Here is a 19984-nt window from a genome sequence, read left to right as displayed (position 1 = left end):
GCGTAGGGACCGGCTGTTGGGCCATCACGTGTCTCTGCCCAATAGCAGCAGGATTTCTGCTTCCGGATCTAGTGGTGGGAGCTGGTGCATTATGGACTTTAGATGAGAATAGTACCGAGTGACTTCTGGTGTGGGAATCTCATCTCTGTTGTCAGGCATCTGGTTGCACTCGACTAGTGTGGGCAAGTTAGACTTGTTGCTGCCATCCATCGCTTCTATCACATATCACATATGAGCTAGCAATCCCTGTCACATGGGTGACCCCTGAACAGGTTTGGAGGTTGTAAGGAGAGTAGTGGTGACGGATACCAAACAAGTCGAAGAATTCCGGCCTTGCCAGGGATCTGTTGCTCTGCTCATCTATGATGACATACATTTTGACTGCCTTCTCAAGTGACTCTTCGGGATACACTCTGGCCAAGCATATTTTTGTGCAGGATTTCCCGTCGCTGTTTCTCCCATACACTTGTGTGTATTTGGGGATCACTTCAGGTTCTGGCGATTGCTCGTCCTTCTCCTCCCCGCCGTGGTTTGGACTGGGGTGTAAGGTTCCCGAAGGGTGAAATCTTGCTTCGTCAGGGTATAGGGCGCTGTCGTGTTGGTCACTCCCACACTCTGAACACTTAATGGCTCTTTCACAGTCCTTAGCCATGTGGTTAAATGAAGAACAGCACCGGTAGCAAATTCTGTACTTTTTCAATAGTTCTTTGTGCTCTTTCAAAGGTTTCCCTTTGAATCCTCAGCACTTTCTGAGTGGGTGAGGTTTTTCGTGTATTGGGCACTGCTGGTTTGGGTCCTCTGCCCTATCCATATCGGGAAGTTGGTCTGATGTAGATGCTGCAGGCGACACTTCCGTTTTGTGCACAGAAATGGACTTCCTGCTGCCGCCGTACTCCTTGGTTGGCCTTTTGCCCACTTGGTGGTGTTAACGACCTTGCTAGGGAGTTAGCAATCTGTTACGCTCTCCTTCTCCAAAGGGGAAGAGCTAGCAATCGGTTACGCTCGCCTCCTCCAGAGGGGAGGAGTTAGTAATCTGCTGTCGCTCACTCCGCCAGGAGGGCGGAGTTGGCAAGCTGTTCTGCTGTGCTCCTGAAAGGGGAAGGAGTAGCGATATGACATGACCTGCTCCTCCAGAGGTGAGGAGTTAGCTATCTGTAATTCTGTTAGCGAATTGCTGTAGATGCTCCTGTAAGGAAAGGAAGTAGCAAGCTGTAGCAATCTACTAAGGAGTAGCAATCTGTTATGAATCAACTCTCCAAGGAGGAGAAGTTGGCAATAGGTATATAGTACTTCGCTATTGAGATAGCAATCTATCATGCCCCCTGCTACGGAGTAGCAATCTGTATATATATATATATATATATAAGCTGCTGGCAAGCCTCATAGGGGAGTAGCTGTCTATATAATACTTCCGTGAGTGGAGTCAGTGGTCTGTAGTGGTGACAATAGTGAAAAGGAATGACAATAGTGACAATAGTGAAAGGAATGACCACTTGGAGGATATGGTGAATCCCTGGGCCGATGGCAGATGACAGCGCCCCTAGGAGGAGATCCTGAGAGGAACCACAGGCTAGGCTAGAATATGAGATAAACACAATAGTTCTTTATTAGACTGGAAGCTGGACCACCAGAGGTGGCAGTAGTGAGTCGCTGTGTCCGGCAAGGCTGGAGTCCTTCTGATACTGGAATATAATCTCTGGGTCGCTGAGCTGTAGAGACTAGAAGTAGTGAGTAGACAGGGTATACTGGATACAAGATGGTACACTCACAATAGATGTCTGCAATGGTCTCTATGCCACAGAGAGTCTTCAGTACATTTAGGAACAGGAGCCATAGGCGAGCACTGGTTCCCAGAGTCTGTAATAAGAGCTCATAATTGCTGTAAATGAAATGTCTTCTAGAGTAGAAGAGAGTCTGTATAAAATTCTAGGAACATGGGCCCTCGTGGAGCGAGTACCGGTTCCTATCTGTAATCTTGCCAATGTAACTCTTGATCACTGTATCTGCGATAACGTCTTGGACGGAAGGGAGTCTTCAGAGCAATAGGAATGTAGGCCCTCATGGAGCGAGTACCGATTCCTATATAATAGAACTCACTGTGTTCACGTCCGTGATCGCTTCCAGGAAATGAGGAGTCTTCCGAGTGTTCTGGCAATCTGAAATCAAGAAGAGAGAGCGGAGCCCCCATGGAGCAGGCACTCCTGGTAAGTTTGAAAAGGCCGAGCAGTGGGGATGGGTTCCCCGACTGAGTCAGATCGTTGTTACAAGTATCGTGGACTGCCAAAGCAAATCTTGTTGGAGTTCCTTGCTAACTCGTTAGAGGTTAGCAAACAAAGACCTTTTAAAGTGCAAATGAATGACGTCACTATGGGGGGACGCCCCCGAGGTTCGCGCCCTTGCTGGTACAAAGTCTGAAGCGTGCGTGCCCTTATGTCATCAGGAACATGGCGGATCCGTGGCATCAGGCCAGCCCGGGGGAACCAGGACCATGGAGGTGGAGAGAAGCCGCGGCTGCACTGTCCGTCAGAGCCGAAGGGAGTCGCATCCCAGGTAGAGAGGGTGGAGCGAGGGGCGAGAAGAGGCACGAACGCAACAGGTGGCTGATTCTGTGTGTCTCATGTGTGCTGAATGAGAAGCTGGGGTCGTTCCTGCACCTTGCTAAGCCCCATATGAACTTTGCGAAGACATGGAAAGGTGGGTACTCTTTGTTGTCTTCTTTGTACTGTGCACCTTGAGATGCCCATTTATCTTGTGTATCACTTGGCAATTTATTTATGATGGCGTTCGTGCTTCGTGATGTGTCCAAAAGGTTGAGACCCGGATAAATTAGTTTAGACTTCGCTGTCTCCACCTCTTGGAGGAGATCTCCCAATTCTTGTAACTTTCGGTTATCCTTTCTGGATAATTCTGGAAAGTTTTCCATTTCTTCGAACTACACATTCTCTATGGCGACTGGGTCCCCATAGTATCGCTCAAGTCTCTCCCACACCTCTTTTAGTGCTGTAGGAAGATCATCGAGGTGGACGTCTTTTAATCTTATCACGTGTTCGGTCGATTCACGTCCCAACCATTTCGTCATCAAGTTCATCACTTCCTTCGGGGTCAGTCTCAGATCTTTCACAGCATCTTGGAAGTTAGATGTCCATGCCCTGTAACTCTTAGGGTGGTCGTTGAACCCATAGAGCCCTGCGGTTATGAATTCTCGGCGGGTCATGTGTTGCGGTCCTGACCGCCTCCACCCCCGTCGGGCTCGGGGCCTCTTATCTTCCTGGGGACCGTGGAGGGGGACACCCTGCTTCCAGACCACCGGACCGCATGGCTCCTGTGTTTCCCCGTGAGGATTCCCCACGCGGCTCTGGCCTCGCTCCACTTAAGCCTGGGCTCTCTTGCCTTCTTCCTGTCCACGGAGAAGGACACCATGGCCCGCCCGGGTCCAGCCACATGGCTCCGGCCTTGCCTCACGAAAACGCCGCCGAAGCCTCTCCAGACTCCGCGCACGCGAGGGCTGGGTACTTCAGCCCAGGTACCCGGAAGTGCTGCTCCGCCCCTGAGGTGAGGTCACACATCAGCTAGAGTATATAAGCAGACGCCAGACTTCCTCACTTTGCCTTGCAACGAGGTTCACACAGTTCCTCTGTGCCTTGAGTTGCTGCTTGTACTCCAGTCTCGCTCTTGATCCCTGGTTCTCGACCCTGGCTTGTTCCAGATGCTCCCGCTTGCCGCCTGCCCCGACCTCGGTTTGGCTACCGACTTTGGATTCCAGTTCTCTCACTGACTCTTGGCCTTTTGACTCCAGCTTGTTCCTGACGCTCCTGGTTTCTGCCTGCTTCGACCCCGGCCTGTCTTCTGACCTTGGACTCCTGTCTTGCTGCTGACCCCTGGGGTTCGACCTCGGATTGCTCCCGATTTTCCTGCTGGCCTTCGGCCCCTACCCTGGCCCTGCTTGGACCTTGACCGCTAGGCTTGGCACGTGCACCTACCTCTGTTGCCAGCCAGGGCCCGACTCTCTATCCGGCCTCTCGCCCTTCCCAGGGATTATCATAGACTTTGAACTCCTGTTGCTGGTTCTCCTTTGCTCTTGTTCCAGTTTATACCAGCTACCTCCGAACGTCTCTCGCCTGAGTCCCCGCGGTCGGTCCCTACGGGCGCCTCCTGGGGGGGTACCGCACCGCGCGGGTGAAGACTTCTGCTATTCCTCACCAACTCCGCCTACCGGCCTTCCTTATACCAACCTCCAGGCCGGCCCAAGGGTCCACGACTCCGCCTGAGCGTAACATCATGTAGCTTGCTAAGTCTTCGCTTTCTGAAGACTCATCCTGAAAAGTAGTAGGCCTTGCTGGGCAGATGTCCTGTGGTTTACTATGCACATCACTCCTGTTGTGCATTGGCTTGGGTTGTGGTTGGTCAACTGTCTCCTGTTTAGGCTCGGGGTGTTCAGCTGGGGCCCTTCCTGAGTGTGGCTGCCCAGTTTTTTCTCGTTGCCGATACCCACGGGACGTTGGGATTGGTTGCACGGAAGTGTCTGCCTTGGGGCGTGTGCTTGGCGCATGAGTTAACTGCCATGCGTCCATGCGATTTAGAGCCGATGGGTCACTGCCATGGCGTTCAGTTTTCATGGCATTTTGCGTTTCAGGTTTGATTTCTTTGTTCGAGGCCGATATTTGTGAAGAGAGGCGTGCTTCTCCCCGGTGCGAAGGTTGCTCTGGGGGAGGTGGCGTTTTGGTGAGCCATGACGTAGTTCAGCGTTCGCTGGGCTGTGTCCTGCTGGGCCATGAAGTTGAGTGGGTCCCCCTCATTGCCGTGGTTCTGGGCCGCGTCAAATACCTTAATTTGGGCTTTGAGGGCTGCTGTTTCTCCTTGCTGCCGCAACAAGTCCAGGTTGATATTTAATTCAGCCTTTCTGCGTACCTGGGCGGCAGTGACTTTCTGTTGTTCTTCTTCTATTCTGAGCTCTTCTTTTTTAAGGGCTGCTTCTTTTTCAACGTACTGCATGCGTGTCATAGCTGCTTGGGACTCTGTTCCCTTTGGAGAATGATAGAGGCGAGTTGAGAGTGGCTCGAGTGCCTTGACCCGCATGACTTTTCGGACCTTGATGTACCCTTAGAGGCGAGAGAGTACTGAGAGCCTGTCTCACTCATTGGGTAATCTACTTCTGCACTGTTAATGGTGTCCATTACCATTTCCTGGCATATTTGGTACAAGTTCTGTTGGCAGCCCTTTTCTTCAAGGCTTTCTGCATTGTTAGCTCATGTCAAGAACTCGAGATACTCTTTTATGAAGAGCTGATAAGTTTGAAAACAAAGCTGCAGCTGTTCTACGTGGTGCTTAAGATGGGTGGGACTTCCTAAGATCTTCTCTCTTTCTTGCTTAATTTTATGCCATTCACTTTCCATACTATTTTCATGCCCCTGTTTGCTTTTCTCATACATCTACACAGTTTTATTCTGTTGGCATGCGTAGTCTTTTTGATTTACTGTCTTCATCTCTCCCTTCACCTTTCTCCCCTATTTGCTGTGTGTCATTTTTTAATTCAGTGGCTTTGGCTGGCTGTTCTGAGGTGCTCTGCTGCCCTGCCGTTTCAGCCATAATTCTTTCTGTGATTAGGTCTGCCCAGGCTGAGCTCCTGGTAATTAACACTTCAGAAGTTTGTCCTTTGGTGAATGCTCGCTGCTTCCCGCTTTGAGAGTCAGCAGACCTGGTTACTATGACAACTGATTGCTCTTTGCTTCCTGCCTGCTGAAGCCTGGCAGGGGGAGGGGAGGGCTTCTGCCCTTTTTTGGCATCAAGGTGTGTAACAAAGGGATGGGGGAGGAGCAGAGCAGCTTTCACTCAGTCCTTTCAATCTTGATCTCCCAAGTGATGTGTGCTCAGTTGAATTCAGTCTTTTTTATTCAGTTTGATACTACACACTCACCAATGTTTTGCTTCAGAAACCTTTAATAATTCTTAATGAAATCTTCATAATTATTCAGTTCTTTGTTGTTAGTTTTTGCTGCTCAGTCAGTAAAGTCAGCAGAGCTCCGGTTACTAAGACAACTGATTGCTCTCTGCCTGTAGCAGTGGTGGAGGGGAGATTTGAAAGGCTTAAGTACTGTCGTTAAGTCTTTTGTTCCCAGCCTGGACACCCCCCCCCCCCCCCAAGAGCTCAAATTACACAAAGCCAAATGCTTCTTTACTGCTCCTAGAATTCTTTGCTTACAGCATAGGCTGACTTTTAAATCTGCTTTCGCTTCTTAAATGCTTTGCAGACTCAGAGTTAGTTCCGAAGAGTAAATCTTTACAATCTATGGTTTTTATGCTTGGTTCTTCCCACAGCTGAGGGAATGAGAGGGCCATTCAAATGCAAGGCAGTCTTTAACAATTTCCATTCAAAGCAAGCCTTTCTGTAGCACCGCTGTATTGAAATCCCTGTTTCATTGTACTGCATACAGTTCTTTTAAATGTTTTCAGTCCAAACAAGTTTCACAGACTGTACAAACGAATTTTACTGAGTTTCTACTTGCTGGTTTCTCACTTGTTATTATCTTCTGTATGATTTGAGCTTTTGCTTTCAAACTACTGGCGAGCTTTTCTGCAACTTTATGTACAATACAGCATTTTTACTTGCTATTATCTAATTAGCTTTTTTACAGTGCTGGCTCAGTAAGAAACACCTGGGTTTCCCTCTTCCACACAGCTAACTTTTCTTCCCAATCAGTCTTCAGGCAAAGATCTTTAAGTTTGAAATTATTTATTGTACAGATAATTTTCCATTACTTACAATTGTTGCTTCCAAATGTGAATATGCCCCAGGCAGAGATCTTTGTAGCTGGAAATAGGCAGGAGAAGGGAGATGGAGTTTTTTGGGATTCAGGGTGAGAAGACAAAGGGTTCTGAAGCTGATTAATCTTTAGAATTAAAGCGGTAAGAAGAAATGTAAAAAAGCTAATTGTATTAGAGGTCGCAGGCACTTCTAGCTTTGAAGCAGCATGGCTTAGACTGACTAACAGTCTTGGAGAGTGATTACAGGAAATGTCCCTACAAGCTGGGGCTAGAGGGCGAGATCCAATGGTAGCGAGCCTAGGATCCATGTTACGCAGGGAGGAGCATGAAGGGCAGCCCCTTGAGCCAATAAGGCACTCAAGAAGACTCAAGTTAGATCGAGAGGGCATACAAGCTCTTCCCAGAGAGAGAAGGCAAAGGGGGAGGGAACTTCTCTTAAGGGCAAAGTTCCCCTTAAAGGCAAGGCTCACAGGCTTTTATCATGGGTTACAAGGTAAGAACTGCACTAGACACAGTTAAACTGCAACGTATATACAGATGCCAACATGTACCCAACTGCTGGGGACAGAACAACAATGTCATTAAAAATATAACAAAACATGTATTTATTTATTTATTTATTTAACAGTTTTCTATACCAATATTAGTAGATACATCATTTCGGTTTACATCAAACAAAAGATGGAAAATACATCGAACGGGGCAGGGAATAACAAGTGGCAAGAGGGGAGCTGCAGACAAAGAGGAAGGCTGTAAGGGAGCTTGAGGAAGAGAGAAGCTGGGAAAGGAACTGGGGAGAAACAAATTAACGTAATTTAAAATAACATTGTAAATATTAAACATATTAAATTATACATAATCAATACATAATAAATCTCTCCATGTACTAGCTATGGGTGTGGGAAACAGCATTTAAGGGTAAAGTATTGGGGTGAGGGCTTATAGGGGAAGGGATTAGTAGCAGGGAATGTACTACAAGGGTCTAGTCTGGAAATGCCAGGTGGAAGAACCATGATTTTAACTTTTTTTTTTAATTTGAAGGGGCAAGGTTCAAGGCGGAGGTTTGTGGGTAGCGTGTTCCAGCGCATGGGGCCAGCAATTGATAGGGTGCGCTCTCTTGCTGAGGTGAGACGGGCATTCTTGAGAGATGGGATGTGCAAGGTGCCTTTAAGGTTTGCTCTGGTTGGGTGGGAGGAGTGAGTGGTTTGGAAAGGCTCATTAAGCCAATTGGAATTGTTTTTGTAGATGGATTTATGAATTATAGTGAGGGTTTTGAATAGGATGCGAGAGGGAATGGGGAGCCAATGAAGGTCTTTGAGGAGGGGGGGTTATGTGGTCGAATTTGCGGGCATTCATGATGGTTCTAGCGGTGGCGTTTTGTAGCATTTGGAGGGGTTTGATTGAGGAGAACGGAAGGCCTAAGTAGAGGGAATTATAGTAGTCCAGTTTGGACGAGAGGGCAGCTTGGATGACTGTTCCGAGATCATGAATGTGGAGTAAAGGTTTGAGTTTTTTTATAACATTGAGCTTATAGAAGCCTTCTTTTAGGACAGAATTGATGTGTTTTTTTAGGTTCAAGTGTTGATCTATTAGAACGCCTAGATTTCGTACAGGTTGCTGCGACGCAAAGGGTCTAGGGACTGGGTCGTTGGCTGTAGTAAGCTTGCATGTTTGGTGGTTGTGGATGAGGAGCAGTTCAGTCTTTGAAGTGTTAAGGGCAAGGTGGAGGTTGGTGAGTAGGTAGTTGATGGAGTTGAGGCATTTCTCCCAAACTTTTAGCGTTGTGGGGATGGATTCTTGTATAATGATTTGCACATCACCTGTGTAGATGAAGAATTTGAGGCCTAGTTCAGATAGTAGCTGGCAGAGGGGCAGGGGGTATATGTTAAATAGGGTTGAGGAGAGGGAGGAGCCATGTGTATGTTTATTCAATAAACATACACATGGTTACTGTGACTCCAACATCGCTCTAAGCTACAACAGCAAGAGGAAATGTGGAAAAAAGGATTCGCACTCACAAAGTGGGGAGTAGCTGGCTTGTTACGGCGGTTACTACCCCAAACCAAATAAGCCTGATACTTCACTTTCAATGCATATCCAGCATAGCTCTCTGCTTCAACGGCAGGGGAGAAGAAAAACTGATACTTCACGCATATCCAGCATAGCTCTCTGCTTCAACGGCAGGGGAGAAGAAAAACTGATACTTCACGCATATCCAGCATAGCTCTCTGCTTCAACGGCAGGGGAGAAGAAAAACTGATACTTCACGCATATCCAGCATAGCTCTCTGCTTCAACAGCAGGGGAGAAGAAAAAAGGATTCGCACTCACAAAGCGGGGAGTAGCTGGCTTGTTACGGCGGTTACTACCCCAAACCAAATAAGCCTGATACTTCACTTTCAATGCATTTCCAGCATAGCTCTCTGCTTTAACAGCAGGGGAGAAGAAAAACTGATACTTCACGCATATCCAGCATAGCTTTCTGCTTCAACGGCAGGGGAGAAGAAAAACTGATACTACACACATATCCAGCATAGCTCCCTGCTTCAACGGCAGGGGAGAAGAAAAACAACCAATAAGGGCTGAATAACACAGTCTGGGTAAAACAAATAAGCATGGGTGTAGCTTGCTTATTGCGGCGGTTACTTCCCCTACTACCCCTAACTAATCAAGCTAGATATTTCACTTGGTTGCAGCTCCATCACTGCTCTCTACATTAATGGTGGGGGTGGAAGGGAAATAGAACCAAAGAGCTAAGAGAAACAGATAAGTATGAGAAAAGATGTGAAGCTTGCTGGGCAGACTGGATGGGCCGTTTGGTCTTCTTCTGCCGTCATTTCTATGTTTCATTTCATTTCTATGCCTTGGGGAACACCTTGGGTGAGACAGAAGAGTGTGGATTCAGCATTGCCTAGTTTGACAGAGAATTGTCTGTGTGCCAGATAGGATTGGAACCAGAGGAGGGCAGTGCCTGTGATGCCAATGTCAGTTAGGCGGGAAAGGAGTTGTTTGTGGCTTATCATGTCGAAGGCTGTGGAAATGTCAAGGAAGGCAATGATGTAGCTATGACCTCGGTCGAGACCAATGAGGAGAGTGTCGGTGAGGTAGAGTAGGAGTGTTTCAGTGCTTAGGTTTTTACGAAAGCCGAATTGCGAGGGGTGGAGAATGTTGCTGTCTTCAAGGAAGTCCACGAGTTGGGAGTTTACCACCTTTTCCAAGATTTTGGCGATGAAGGGAAGGTTAGAAATGGGACGGTAGTTGGCAGGGTCTGCGGGGTCTAGGGATGGTTTTTTGAGAAGGGGTTTGACAACAGCATACTTTAGAGAGTTGAGGACTGAATCATTGGAGAGGGAGCAGTTGATGATGTCTGCTAGGGGTTTAGCAATGGTGTTGGGAATGGTTAAGAGGGTAGACATAAGTAATTCCAGCCTCCCTGCAAACTTATCCTCCCACAGCAAGCTAAGCAAATTATTAAAACATTGATAGGGTATCTGTAATTGGAATGAAGTTTCAAGTTCTGTAAAACAGCAACATTTAATTATCAGCAGACAAAAACCGTCTTTAGCTTTTTCAGAAATTTTGCTATATTTACTTCCTCTTCCAATGAAAGACTATTCCACAAACCTGGAATAAATTCATAAGATGCCAACCAGTTTATAGCATTCCCTCATGCCTTCCTCCCTCTTAAGGCCCTTTCCAAGAGCTTTCACGCCTATGCTCTTCCTCTTGTCATCTCCTCCCTGTGACTCCTTTTCTGCTCCTTTCTTAGTGCTGATGTCACTATGACCACTTCCCTCCTGCCTTCCGACTTTCATGGCCATACTAGTACCTCAAAGCAGCTTCTTTCCTTCACTATCATGCTAGTAGGTCAGCCAAGGTACATGCAGCATTGGCCAGACATGCTCCTTGGGGTTATCACCCTCTTACTGCTGCATCTGGTCAAGTACAGCAGCAGCTGTGGAAGGTGCTGGTAGCAGCATGCTTCCCCTCCTCTCCGTGCAGCTTCAGACTCCCTGTGGTGGCAATCAACTACACCCTTCCCTGCCTCCTCTTGCAGTTTGGGCTTAAGGCTATGATCTTCCTCTCCTTCGCATGGGATCAGGCAGTGGGATTAGCCAGCTTGCTCTAATTCTCAGCAGTTGCATTTCAGTGGCCTCCCTTCTGGCGGACCCTCTATGATGGTCTCCCAGACCCCTAGGTATCCAGGGACCCCAGGTTGGGAACCACTGCTCTAGATAATTGATGGGCCACGACTTTTCCACTGCATTCAAGAAACCATGTGCCATCCACCCCTAGCAATGGGCTTCCCAACCACTGAGACTTGCATCCATCGTAATCACTGTCCACTCAAGAACATCCAGCACCATTCCTATGGACAAACTGCTTACCGAAATGCCACTAGGTCAGACTGTGCTTGGCCTCTGATTAAAGCAGTAAGTGGACCTCGTAATTCTGAGACTGAAGATTCCAACATGAAAGAAGAGCCTTCTGAAATGGGTGCATGTGAGTTTCTGCCCATCAGAATTGAGTCCAGAGTCGATGCCATTGAACCCAGAGCCTGCAGATAATCCCACATCTGAGCATTGACAAATGAAAAAAAACAGCACATCTGAGACTGAAGCTTGCCTATCTTGTTTGCTCTAATAAACACCTTCCCCTCCAGAGTGTCGAATCGAGCTCACAGATATTTCAGGTCCTGAGAGGGCCAGCACTTGCTTTTGGGAAAATTGATCACCCAACCCAGCCTCTGCAAAACCTGGATAACCTCCGAGGTAACCAAGTGGCTTTCATCTACCAACTTTGCTCAAGTCAACCAGCATCCCTTCCTTCCGAAGCACCACTGCTACCACCACCATTACCTTGAAAAAAGACTAGGAGACATCACGAGGCCAAAAGGTAAAGCCTGAAATTGAAGGTGTTTTCCTAGAGCCACAATTCAGAGGAACCTTTGATGATCCTTTCATATCGGAATATGAAGGTATGCTCAGAGAGATCTAGAAATGTAAGGTACTCTCCTTTGCGTTGCCCCACAATCAATGACCGGAGGATCTCCAGAAGAAAAGGAGGAATTCTCAAACACTGCGTACACCACCTTTAGATCTAGACTAGGCCAAAATACACCTTCTTTCTCTGGTACCATGAGATAAATGAAATAAAGACCCTGACCCCATTCTTCCCTTGGCACCAGTACCACTTCCACCAGTACCACTGCCACCAACTGAAGAAAACAGGACAGAGTGTCCCGTAGGGCATCCTTCTTCCTTAACAAAACACAAGGGGAAACAATGAAAGCATCCGACACCGCACGAGCAAAATCAAAGTTGTAACTGTCTCTTTTTACAGACAGAATCCATTGATCTGTTTTAATGCAAGTCCACTCTTCATAAAATTGGGTCAACTATCCCCCTATTTTCTGACATGGAACCCCCTTGACCTTCATTGCAAGGACTTGCCCTCCCCCCAAACCTCCACCAACATGAAAGGACTAAGACCTGCTTCTGCGAGAAAGAGCAAGTTGTAGCCTTCCCTGGACTATAGTGCCATATGTTTATTTATTTATTGATTGACTGATTGATTGAGAGTTTTTTTATACCGGCATTCGTGATTAAAAATCACATCATGCTGGTTTACAAATAACAGGGGGGTGTGAAAACGAAAAAAACGGAACATTAACAAGTGCAAAGAGGTCATAAAGTTACATTACAACAAGGTTGATATAACTGGGGAAAGAATTAGAGCAAGATAACTGAGCAGTTAAGGATTAAATATTTACATTGTATTGTGAAGTCTCTTAAAAGATGTTGCTGTCATTCAATTGGAGTCTGGGAAGGCTTGCTTAAATAGCCAAGTCTTAAGCCTTTTTCTGAATGTAGGTAGGCATGGTTCTTGTCTCAGAACCAGGGGAATAGAATTCCATAGTGATGGTCCGGCTGTGGAGAAGGCTCTATGTTCTTAAATCTGTTCTTAAATCTGTTCTTAAATCTGGTCTGCTGAGATATGTTCTTAAATCTGGTCTGCTGAGAAGCCCTTTCTGAGAAAGCTTTCTCTTGAAGGGTAACTTCCCCAAGCGAGACTTCGACCAACATCCACTGACCAGTTATGCAAGCACAAAAGGTGCCTGGTGGACATTAAAGCAACCATTCCTCTAGCTGAAGTCTGGATGAGATCATAAATATTAGCAAGAAAGACGAGACTGGACTCCAAACTTTCTGCCTCCCTATTCGTGAGACATTCCTCAGAACCCCCCACTGGTACATGTTGCATCCGGGCCAAGCAAGCCCTAGCCATATAGCTACTACACACCTCCACTCGAAGAGCCAAGGCAGATACCTCAAAACGTCTACCTTCCTATCCTGCCCATCTTCAAAGGCCATCTCACCCTTGACAGGAATGGTCGTCTTTTTAGTAACCACCAAAATCACAGCATTCACCTTAGGAAAATTTTCAAAAGCTACAAGGCCTCGTCAAGCAGAGGATACAGCTTAAGCATAGCTCAGCTCACTCTAAGACCTGCCTCTGGAGTATTCCAGGAACACTCCACTTCATTAAGTAAGCCTGGTGCACTGACAAGACAAATTCTGGGGGAAATGGCTCCTCAGGAGAGGAATCCCCTTCTCCCCAAGCTGCCAACTCTCTCCCAGGCCCTTCCACTCAATAAAGGTCCTGTGCTACTGGAGGACCTCTGGAGGCCTCCCTGATCTCTGGAACCACCATCTGAGTAAAAAGCAAAAAGGAACTGCCAGAGGTATGCACATGCCCACTCCTTACCCAATGCTACTACTGCAGAGTTCAATTTAGCACTCTTCTTTCCAGTTCCTGCGGACTCACTGGAGAGACTCTCATCTAATTCGATATAGGCTCAGCAGAACCCAGAACCAGACACACCACATTGAAGGTCCCCACATACAGAACATTTTTTTCCGTGTTCCAAAGCAGTCATCATTTTGTGTCGCTCTCCCTGAGGCCTCCCACTGCAATTCAAGCTAATAATGCCCTGCTGCGAGTGTAAAACACTGGTTTGATTCACTTCCCCGCACCACAAGGCTTCCAGGTCTCTAAAAACTCCTCCCCAGTGCTCCAAAGCTGCCGACGCAGGCCCACACCGACGGCTAAACAAGCACTGCCTCTTGCTGTCCTTCCTTTTTATTTTTATAGGCGAAAGCAATCAATTAAAGAAAACCAGAGCTAGGAATAGAACTGAAAAGACAAACTGAGATACTTCCCTGACAAAGTCTTCATACAGAGATCCTGGGGCAAGAGACAAGGAGGGGGTAAAAGGGCTTTCAGACCCCCCTCCAGTACCAGGGCTCATCCAGAAAAAAAGGTCACTGACCCCCTGTTCACCCTCTTTCTCAATCAAAGTGAAGAGGGGGTGGGAACAAAACACCCTCACATGCTACCCCTTTGAGAGACTGTCCACAAAATCCACCAACTACAGGGTTGGCACCACTACCATCTTCTGAAAACAGACAAAAACAGAGAGGTTGCAAGTGACACAGTTCCTTATAAGGCTGTTACCAGCAAAGCTTTTATTCTCTGTCTCTATTTGCTGATAGGGGAGAAAAACCCATGCGACTGGACTGGCCTGGTGAGGACAATCAGGAATGTGAAAATACTTGTCACATTTGAGATTGAGATTATTTGCTGGCAATCATGAAAATAAGAAATTAATTTGCAAAATGACACACATTACATTCAGTAGTTAAGCAAAAATATTTTACCATTAAGACATCAAAGAAATCTTCAACAAGATTAATAAGAGTTTCATTTTTTTCATTTCCTCGTCCAATTAGCAGAATCTCTCTGATTTTTTCAAACCACGTAACCATGTAAATAAAAGACAAATACATATTACTTTAGTTTGGTTCACTGAACAGTATTTAGAGGAGATATTAGACTACCAAACTGCTCCTCTTCCAGAGCCCAGAAATAAGACATTAGTTCTGGAAATCAAAATAACTCATGGAGTGGATATCACCCAGTTTTCATAAGAAGTAAAGGCATTTAAACCCATTTTCTTCCCATTTGTATCCCTTCATGGCTGAACAAAAATCACCCAATAGTAGACAGGATAAGTCAACCTCTGTTGGATTTTCCATCAATGCCAATCAATAGCACATTATTTAATATTTTAAAGAAAGCTTGGAAATGTGTTCTGTATCCTTTTCCCACAAGAAGAGAACATCTAATCTACAATGATTCAGGAGCTAATGATCTAAAAAGTGAAAAGTTTTACTTAACGTAATCAACTTCTTTAAGAGGATTGTGAATGGCTCAGTGCATAGCACATCAGCCCCAAACCAAGCAGACCCTGATTCAGGACCAGGAAATACACCTTTAATTGAATGGATGGGCTATATGGGCTTTTTCTGCTGTCATGTTTCAATAACATCAGTTTAAAGAGTTGTGGTCACTGAAAAATCAGCATGTGAGAGTTTATATACAATAGACTATTTTTTGTTTCCAGATTGTTTTGATCAGTATCATCAATACACTAGTTATGATGACTGAGCACTGCCTGGTTCTACCTTTATTGGATTCATGAATGTGGAAATTGGGTGGTCTAGTAATGTACAGTTTGGGATGTTCTAAATATCTAGGAAATAATAATTAATGCATAAAATAATTTCATTACAAGTATATATAGGTAGCTGAAGGACACATTTACTTCACACTCTTAATAATCATGTATTGAAACAATGTACTGTAATGATTTCAACTGCAGAAGAATTTCTAAGTTCTACGCAAATATCAAATGAAACAGAATTTGTCTACTTCATACTTTACAGCTCTCATCCTAAGATCTTATCCTAAGATACTATGATAGACATAAAGGAAAATTAGTTCTTACCTGTTAATTTTCGTTCCTGTAGTACCACGGATCAGTCCAGACCGTGGGTTGAGCCTCCTGTCCAGCAGATGGAGACAGACCAAAACTGAAAGGGTATCCTATATCAGGACAGAGCCTACCCTGCAGCCCTTCAGTAAAACCATTGTCAAAGCAGAAAACAACAAACATAAGTAGGATCAAGCAAGTAACCAAAAAGCTCAATTGAGCAACTCAATAACCTTGTAAAGAACATAGTACAACTAAGCGCTCTTGCATATACTTGGTTCTCAACAACCAAGGCTTCCGGTGTAATCGTCCAGTGTTCTGTAGAATGAAGTATCGACTTCCAAAAATCTGCAATAACAAGCTTTGAGTGGACAGTAAGAGAAGAAAACTGGGAAGGGCATCTGGACTGAACCGTGGTACTACAGGAACGAAAATTAACAGGTAAGAACTAATTTTCCTTTCCCTGTACGTACCCGGATCAGTCCAGACCGTGGGATGTACCAAAGCTTCCCTAAACCAGGTGGGACCGAGACAGTCCCGTTCGAAGCACTTGCCGCCCAAAGGAACCAAAAACCGGTGCTTGCACATCCAGACAGTAGTGTTGAGCAAAAGTATGCAGGGACGTCCATGTGGCGGCCCTGCAAATCTCTTGCGGAGAAACCGACTGGCTCTCCGCCCAGGAAGTAGCTTGAGAACGCAACAAGTGAGCCTTTAAGCCCTCAGGAACCGCCCGACCATGGCAAAGATAGGCCGAGGAAATCGCCTCTTTCAACCACCGCGCAATAGTAGTCTTAGAAGCAGGTTTGCCCCGATTGGGACCACTCCAGAGCACAAAAAGATGATCCGAGACCCGAAAGTCATTGGTGACATGGAGATACCGAAGTAGAACTTGTTTGACATCAAGTCTACGAAGATCGCCCCCAGCATACCCGCAATCTCTTCTGGGGAGAATGCAGGAAGCTCCACAGACTGGTTGACATGAAAAGTGGAGAAAACCTTCAGCAAGAAAGAAGGCACTGTCTTGAGAGAAACTCCTGAATCGGAAAAATGCAAAAAAGGTTCCCGACAGGACAATGCTTGAATCTCGGACACATGCCGAGCGGAAGAGATAGAGACTAGAAAAACTGTCTTGAGCATGAAATCCTTTACCGTAGCCCGACGGAGAGGCTCGAATGAGGCCACACAGAGAGCCCGGAGGACAAGATTAAGACTCCACGATGGGCAAATAGAACGAGCGGGCGGTCGTAGGTGCTTGACTCCCTTCAAGAACCGAACCACGTCCGGGTGGCCCGCTAAGGGATGACCCTTGACCCGTCCAAGGAGTGAGCCGAGAGCGGAAACTTGCACGCGCAGGGAACTGAAGGAAAGACCCTTGGAGAGACCCTTCTGTAGAAAAGAAAGGACCAACAAGACCGGAGCAGAGCGTGCTGAGACGCCCGACTCCGCACAGTCTCAAAGACCTTCCAAACTCGCACATAAGCTAGAGAAGTAGACTGCTTCCGAGCTCGCAGTAAAGTGGAAATAACCTCCTCCTTATAGCCTTTACGCCTCAGGCGTCTCCATTCAAAAGCCAGGCCACTAGACAAAAGCGATCGGCCTGGTCAAAAAATACGGGTCCCTGCCGGAGCAGACGAGGAAGATGGCCTAGCCGGAGAGGTCCGTCTGTCGCCAGGTTGATAAGATCCGCGAACCATGGTCTGCGAGGCCATTCGGGTGCTACCAGAACCACTGGCCCTCGGTGGAGTTCTATTCTTCGGAGAACTTTTCCCACCAGAGGCCATGGAGGGAACACATCTAGAAGGACATCCGCGGGCCAAGGAAGAGCCAGAGCATCCACTCCCTCTGAGCTGTGCTCCCCCTATCGGCTGAAGAAGCGGTTGGCCTTGGCATTGCGCAAGGTCGCCATGAGGTCCAGGTGAGGGGGACTCCACCTGTCATCGATCAGATCCATGGCTTCTTCCGAGAGTTCCCACTCTCCCGGATCGAGAGACTGACAACTGAGGAAATCGGCCTGTACATTCTCCTTGCCCGCTATGTGGGAGGCCGCTAGGCATTCCAGATGTCACTCTGCCCATTCGAAGAGACGGCTGGCTTCTAGAGCTACCAGGCGACTGCGAGTGCCTCCCTGACGGTTGATATAAGCCACGGTGGTGGAGTTGTCAGAAAGAACCCTCACCGCTTTGCCGCATTTCAGGGGAAGAAACTCCTGCAGCGCCAGACGCACCGCCCGTGCCTCCAACCGACTGATGTGCCAATGAGACTGAACCAGATACCAGATCCCCTGAGTGGACTGGGACTGGCAGACTGCGCCCCAGCCTGAGAGACTGGCGTCCGTGGTCACTATCATCCACTGTGGCGATTGAAGAGGCATTCCCTGGAGAAGATGAGGGAGCAAAAGCCACCACTGCAAGGCGGCGGCGGTAGAGGCCGAAAGCGGGAGAACTATGTGAAACTATTCCGACACAGGCTGCCAACGGGATACCAAAGCTTTCTGTAACGGTCGCATATGAGCAAATGCCCAAGGGACGAGGTCGATGGTGGAAGCCATCGAGCCCAAGACCTGTAGGTAGTCCCAGGCTGTCGGAAGAGGCAGCGAGAGCAGATTCCGAACCTGATCGATCAACTTGAGAGCCCGTGCACGAGGAAGGAACACCTTGCCGATCCAAGTATCGAAGTGGGCCCCCAGGCACTCTAACACCTGGGAAGGCTGAAGATTGCTTTTAGGAAAATTCACTATCCAGCCGAGCGACGCGAGGAGAGTTAGAACCCGATCCACCGCCTATCTGCAGAGACTTTCCGACTTGGCTCTCACGAGCAAGTCGTCCAGATAGGGGTGGACTAGGACTTCTTCGCGGTGGAGGGCCGCCGCCACCACACCATGACCTTGGTGAAGGTGCGTGGTGCGGTAGCAAGGCCGAAAGGCAGCGCCCGAAACTGATAATCCCGGTTGAGGATGTGAAAGCGAAGATACCTCTGGTATCTCGGTGAATCGGAATGTGGAAGTAGGCCTCTGTCAAATCGAGAGAGGTGAGGAACTCTCTGGGCTGAACCGTCGCTATGACCGCTCTCAAGGTTTCCATGCGAAAATGTGGGATCTTGACGGCCCAGTTGACCCTCTTGAGGTCTAAGATCGGCTGAAAGGCACCATCCTTCTTGGAAACCACGAAGTAAATAGAATACTGGCCTGTGCCGAGCTCCTCCTTCCGGCCCGGGACCACTGCACCCACACTCAGAAGCCTGGTGAGGGTTTGCTCCACCGTCTCCCGCTTGAGACAGCTGAATGGGGAGAATACAAAGAGGTCCGGTAGATCTCGAACAAATTCTAAGGCGTAACCATCTTGACAATGTCGAGGACCCACTGGTCCAACGTAATCTTGACCCATTCCTCAAAGAAAAGGGAGAGACAACCACCCAGAAAAGGTACATAAGAACATAAGAAATTGCCATGCTGGGACAGACCAAGGGTCCATCAAGCCCAGCATCCTGTTTCCAACAGAGGCCAAAACCAGGCCACAAGAACCTGGCAATTACTCAAACACTAAGAAGATCCCATGCTACTGATGCAATTAATAGCAGTGGCTATTCCCTAAGTAAAATTGATTAATAGCCATTAATGGACTTCTCCTCCAAGAACTTATCCAAACCTTTTTTGAACCCAGCTACACTAACTGCACTAACCACTTCCTCTGGCAACAAATTCCAGAGCTTTATTGTGCGTTGAGTGAAAAAGAATTTTCTCCGATTAGTCTTAAATGTGTTACTTGCTAACTTCATGGAATGCCCCCTAGTCCTTCTATTATTCGAAAGTGTAAATAACAGAGTCACATCTACTCGTTCAAGACCTCTCATGATCTTAAAGACCTCTATCATATCCCCCCTCAGCCGTCTCTTCTCCAAGCTGAACAGCCCTAACCTCTTCAGCCTTTCCTCATAGGGGAGCTGTTCCATCCCCTTTATCATTCTGGTTGCCCTTCTCTGTACCTTCTCCATCGCAACTATATCTTTTTTGAGATGCGGCGACCAGAATTGTACACAGGATTCAAGGTGCGGTCTCACCATGGAGCGATACAGAGGCATTATGACATTTTCCGTTCTATTAACCATTCCCTTCCTAATAATTCCTAACATTCTATTTGCTTTTTTGACTGCTGCAGCACACTGAGCCGACGATTTTAAAGTATTATCCACTATGATGCCTAGATCTTTTTCCTGGGTGGTAGCTCCTAACATGGAACCTAACATCGTGTAACTACAGCAAGGGTTATTTTTCCCTATGTGCATCACCTTGCACTTGTCCACATTAAATTTCATCTGCCATTTGGATGCCCAATCTTCCAGTCTTGCAAGGTCCTCCTGTAATGTATCACAGTCTGCCTGTGATTTAACT

General features: G+C 47.2%; 1 protein-coding gene across 8 annotated transcripts in view; it reads right to left on the bottom strand.

Moving 5' to 3' along the window:
* SYCP2 (synaptonemal complex protein 2) overlaps nucleotides 1-19984 on the bottom strand; it is a 752024-nt gene that overhangs the window by 691725 nt on the left and 40315 nt on the right. For 7 of the 8 annotated variants that reach the window (XM_029611557.1, XM_029611556.1, XM_029611555.1 and 4 more), the window contains one exon: nucleotides 14483-14590. In XM_029611557.1, the coding sequence (XP_029467417.1) occupies nucleotides 14483-14590 (108 nt within the window). Of the gene's footprint in view, nucleotides 1-14482; nucleotides 14591-19984 lie in introns of those variants that run through there. The other variant, XM_029611563.1, reaches the window with a different exon arrangement.

Source organism: Rhinatrema bivittatum, chromosome 8 (assembly GCF_901001135.1).
Source record: "Rhinatrema bivittatum chromosome 8, aRhiBiv1.1, whole genome shotgun sequence".
Classification (NCBI taxonomy): Eukaryota; Metazoa; Chordata; class Amphibia; order Gymnophiona; family Rhinatrematidae; genus Rhinatrema; species Rhinatrema bivittatum.
The sequence above is the reverse complement of the archived record's forward strand: the minus strand, read 5'-3'. Positions and strand labels throughout refer to the sequence as shown.